We start from the raw sequence: 4,553 nt of genomic DNA on the forward strand, positions 1-4,553 counted from the left end.
CATCTCAGCTTTCTGGACTGCACTAAGGTTACCCTGTACTTGATAATACTGTAGCAAAAGGAGCTATAGCTGTAGCCTGCACTCCTGCAGGCCCCTTCTCACCTGTAATACTGTCTAGGGATGAAAACATCTGAAATCGATAGCATCTCTTCGAAAATAAGGTGCGGTCGGTCGGTAATTGACCACATTTATGACTTAAACTACTCTTTTCTTCCTAGAATATAAAAAGTTTTAGAGTTGGACACGGTTATTAAGAAAGTAGGTAGAAGTGAGTGGTGGAGAGTTGTGATTGGATGAGTAGTGGAGGTAAGTAGGAAAAGTAAATGGTGGAGGGTTATGATTGGTTGGGAAGAGAATGCTGATGAAAAAGTTGTTATATTTTAGAACAAATCCTGAAGGCTACAAGTTGTTATATTTTGGGACGGAGGGAGTACTTACTTCGTCTTAAAATATGGCAATCTAGTACTGGATTGGTCATATCGTAGCACAACGAATCTGGATATACCATCCAGTTGTAGGTTACTATATTTTAGGACGGAGTGAAATATCCAACGTCAACATCAATACGACACTAAAGAAATTAAGGAAAAAAATCAAAGTTTATACTCATTAAAAAGGGAAACGGTCGGAAATGATATCACTTATACAGAAATGACGCGATCAGAAATGTCTGTGACCATTCTCATCTCTACTACTGTTTACTGAAGATCGTGTTCTCAAGATCCAGTGTGTGAGCAGAGCAGACTCTGTGTCGACCTCGAGCATTGACCATGATCACAGGACTCAGGAGATAGCAGTAGCACATCCTATGCTATCCTAGTACAAGATGTATTTATATTTCCTGAACCAAATGGTAGTACAAGGTTAACCCTGATGTGCATCTTCAGTAACTCCTGCTGCACTGTTCCATTGCTGAAGGCCTCACCATGTGCTGCCTGTGACTGAATTTGAAATGTGCTCGATATAAATTCAGTGGCAGGAGGCATGTAAGGTAGATTCATCGATTGCTGCGTCTATCAATACGAGGTGATTCGTCGAGGCTACTAGCTAGCTACTAGCATTGTAACTGTTGGAACTTTCTGCACATACTACAGTGTGTGCAGTCAGAAGGTTAGAGTTTCATGGGCTCTTCACTGCTTGCAGATTGATGCATAGTTATCATGGTACAAAAACCTCAAGAAGCACTGACATGGGGCCAGGTATAGCAAAGCAGTATCCTTCTGTTTTGATGTGCAATGCCACACCCCAGATGTGTAGATTGACTCTCTCCTTTTCATGTAGTGATGGATGGAAGCATAGGAAAGCCTGACAAGAGTCAACTCAGTAAAAGGGAAAAAAGGGTAATGAGATGGAGGAGATACATGGGATGAACACAGTTACACATAGAGGCCAAGTCTGATTTTCCCCTTTCTTTTTTGAAACAAGAGTCTGATTTTCCATATAGTCAAAGAACAAGCAAATGGATGCACTTTTCTCTGATTTTCTGTATATCACTTTTGCAGGAGAAGACTGTATTAAAAGAAAGAGAAAGCATAATTGTATCGAATCTCTCTTACTGTTTTTCATAAAAGAAAAAAGGATTGAAGAAGAAATATGGTTCTTTTCTAGTTACCATGCCTATTGTTTCTTTTTAAATTATGCCTAAGTGCCGAATTCGGCAAAACGATAAAGAGAATATCAATCCTGTATGCCTTATGTGTGTGATCTTATGACATTGGTGCTTCCTCTACCCTTGCCCTTTTGGAAGCAGGAGTACAGGCCTGGTTGTTGTTGTTATCGACTTGTGGTGATGTTCCTGGGATTGAGTAGTCATCATCACTCTTAGAGGTGAAACATGATGTGTCCAACACACCAGATGGACTTGCAGTGCTGTTTTGCATCACCAATGCCATCTCTTGCATTGCTTGATGGCATCTCCCCACATTGTCCTGCAAAAAAAATGCAGGTTCATTTCTCAGAAAACAATGGAAAGGAAATTACATGATGTGATTCTTCTGCTAAGAGGATCCACACCTTATCTACAGGGAGTTTAGAAGATTCAAGAACACCGCCAAAGTCAAGAACGCGGCCTCCGTCAGCAACTACAGATAGAGCTACAGCTGTGGCAATCTCAGAAGGTCTGAATCTCAGGAACACAGTTGCTGCAAATCAAAATGCACAAGACAGTCCAATCAAATCAGCTGGTGCTTGATACTGGAACTAGCAATGCAGATGAGTAAGTTATCATCAAAAGAAATTAAATTCGATGGTACCTTTCATGGTGCTGAGTATGATCTCGGTGCATCGAGATATCAGTTCACTGGTTATCCGATTTCCCTCATTGATCTTGTCCAAGAAGTGACCAATGTAAGTGAAAGGGGTCACAGCTTGCATTCTCCATTTCAGAGTGGTTAGCACAATGATCTCCATCCTATGGATAGTCTCTGCGTCGAATACGTATTCTGGATTGCAAACCTATTACACAAATGATAGAATTTAAGAAAAACTTATGTCATCAAGCAACATTGAAATTTAATTTATCAGCCACTGAACTAATATTATTGATCACATGTAATGCTACTGTTTCTTCTTCACCTGAAGGTCTAGAGTGCCGGGAGCTGCAGTCTCCTCCATCTTGGCAGCAAGAGATAGGCAAGCAACTATCAGCAGCTGCTGCATCCAGGGCATGTCATTCTATACATACATTGCCACAACAAAGGATCAACATAATTTTGTCACATTAGCATCCACTGATGCAATAATTATTCTCATGATAGAGAAAATAGTACATGCTTACTAATGATCATGTTGATAAATAAAGGACAATGTACAGTCGAAGAACTTACTGTTACTGAGAACTCTACCGAGGAGAGGAACCTATCCAGATAGTTGACAGCAAGGTAAGCACACAATGGTCCAAAACTGTAGTAAGCCTGAACCTGCATGAGCAGGTGATAGAGACAAGCAGCCCATTTCACTTATTAGCATCTTTGGTCAAATAATGCAAAAGTCAATGATATCTTGGCAGTTATAACTTAACGCACACAAACAAAATTGTTTTATGTTTGTTGTAAAGAGAAAAATATACATGATGTAAACCAAAACAAACCTAAGAACTAGATTGCAATAAGTAGAATAGACCAGACCCAACAACAACTGAAAAATTCCAGACAAAATAATGGACAACTCAAAGCATGCACTAACCGATCCTAAAAGAAACAAACCAAAATAAAATGAGGACCGATGCCTAGCACGGCTGTTTGAATCGACTCTTATCTCTTGATACAAACATGCGCAAATCGATCTCTTGCGTATTCCCTGAACAAAAAAAAGTTTGAATGATTTCTGCTCACCTTGCAAATCCAATCAATGGCAGCAATCCTGCAGGAGAGCTCTATGCCTCCATTGCTCAGCTTCGTCAGGTACTCTCCTCTCGCAGTCTCAACCATCTGCTCCACCTCTTTCTCCATGAAAGATCCAACGAGCTCCTCACCACCACCACCACCATCCCCAAGATGGTGAGACGCAGAGAAGCCAAGGCTCATCATCTTCCCCAACTCCGGCGCCATCGTCGCTGTCTCCTCCACACCGTCGTCGTCGCTGCCGAAGACGCTCTCGCTGTCCTCCTCGCACAGCAGGGAGAAGGACTCCGCCGGTGCAGCGCTGCTGCGGCGGCGGCAGAGGAACCCCATGGCCAGCAAGCAAAAGATTTGCCTCACAGAAATCAAACGACTCTAGAAACAAAAACAAAAAAACAAAAAATCAAGCAAGAATTCAGTAGCTGTTTCTTGAACTTGTAGAGGCTAAAGATCCATTTCCTACCTGTTGTTGGCTACGGTCTCTCCAACGGAGACAATGAGCAACTTATTTCTTAGGCAGAAGACATGGAGAAATGCTCACGTACAAAAGATTCACACCTATCCATCTATCTATCTACCTATATCTATCTATCTCGATTTCTCTTGGAGACGACGATGACGACGAGATGAGGAGGAGGAGATGTGTGTGCGTCTATATATGGGAGTGGAGGAGGGTGATTAGCCATTAGTGGCAAGCATTTAATGGTGATTAGACGATGATTGCATCGTTGGTTTTTGCCTGCAGAAACCGGGGTGGCACTGGCACTGGCAGTCAGACGAGCTGCAGAAATTAAATGGCGCTTCGCTGATGAACGCCAGCGAGAAAATTCTATCCTAATGTGGCATTTTTGGCGTTGATTTTTGCCGACGTGTAATCGATGGAACGCGTTCATATGCGCATTGGCTGTGGCTGCTTCTTTTGGATGGGTTGTTTCTGACTTTCTGTTTTCTGCGTGTGCTAATCCAGGTTAGGCAATTATTATGAAGTAATTAGACAAAGATGATACAGCACCTTTTGTGCTAGCTTGTCCAATTAAGCATGATTCTTCTAATTGCAATGTTGTATTTACCATTATTAGCTATAAGAATGTCCCTGCTTACAACAATGGTGTCCCCAGGTAACTTGTGTTTGATACTATTTATTGTTTTATTTGAATTATGTGAGGCTTGAAGACTAACTAACTAGTTTGCAAAGTACACATAGGCATAGGATAT

General features: G+C 41.6%; 1 protein-coding gene across 1 annotated transcript; it reads right to left on the reverse strand.

The window, feature by feature from the left end:
- Positions 1 to 1,383: 1,383 nt before the first annotated feature.
- Positions 1,384 to 3,714, reverse strand: LOC112938241 (putative cyclin-D2-3). Its single transcript, XM_026023908.2, has 6 exons — positions 3,333 to 3,714; positions 2,826 to 2,918; positions 2,575 to 2,673; positions 2,253 to 2,454; positions 2,014 to 2,141; positions 1,384 to 1,928 (listed from the first exon to the last, which is right to left on the reverse strand). The coding sequence occupies exons 1-6, from the start codon at positions 3,669 to 3,671 to the stop codon at positions 1,707 to 1,709; spliced, it is 1,083 nt and encodes a 360-aa protein (XP_025879693.1). The 5' UTR covers positions 3,672 to 3,714; the 3' UTR covers positions 1,384 to 1,706.
- Positions 3,715 to 4,553: the final 839 nt, after the last annotated feature.

Source organism: Oryza sativa, chromosome 3 (assembly GCF_034140825.1).
Source record: "Oryza sativa Japonica Group chromosome 3, ASM3414082v1".
Taxonomy (NCBI): domain Eukaryota; kingdom Viridiplantae; phylum Streptophyta; class Magnoliopsida; order Poales; family Poaceae; genus Oryza; species Oryza sativa.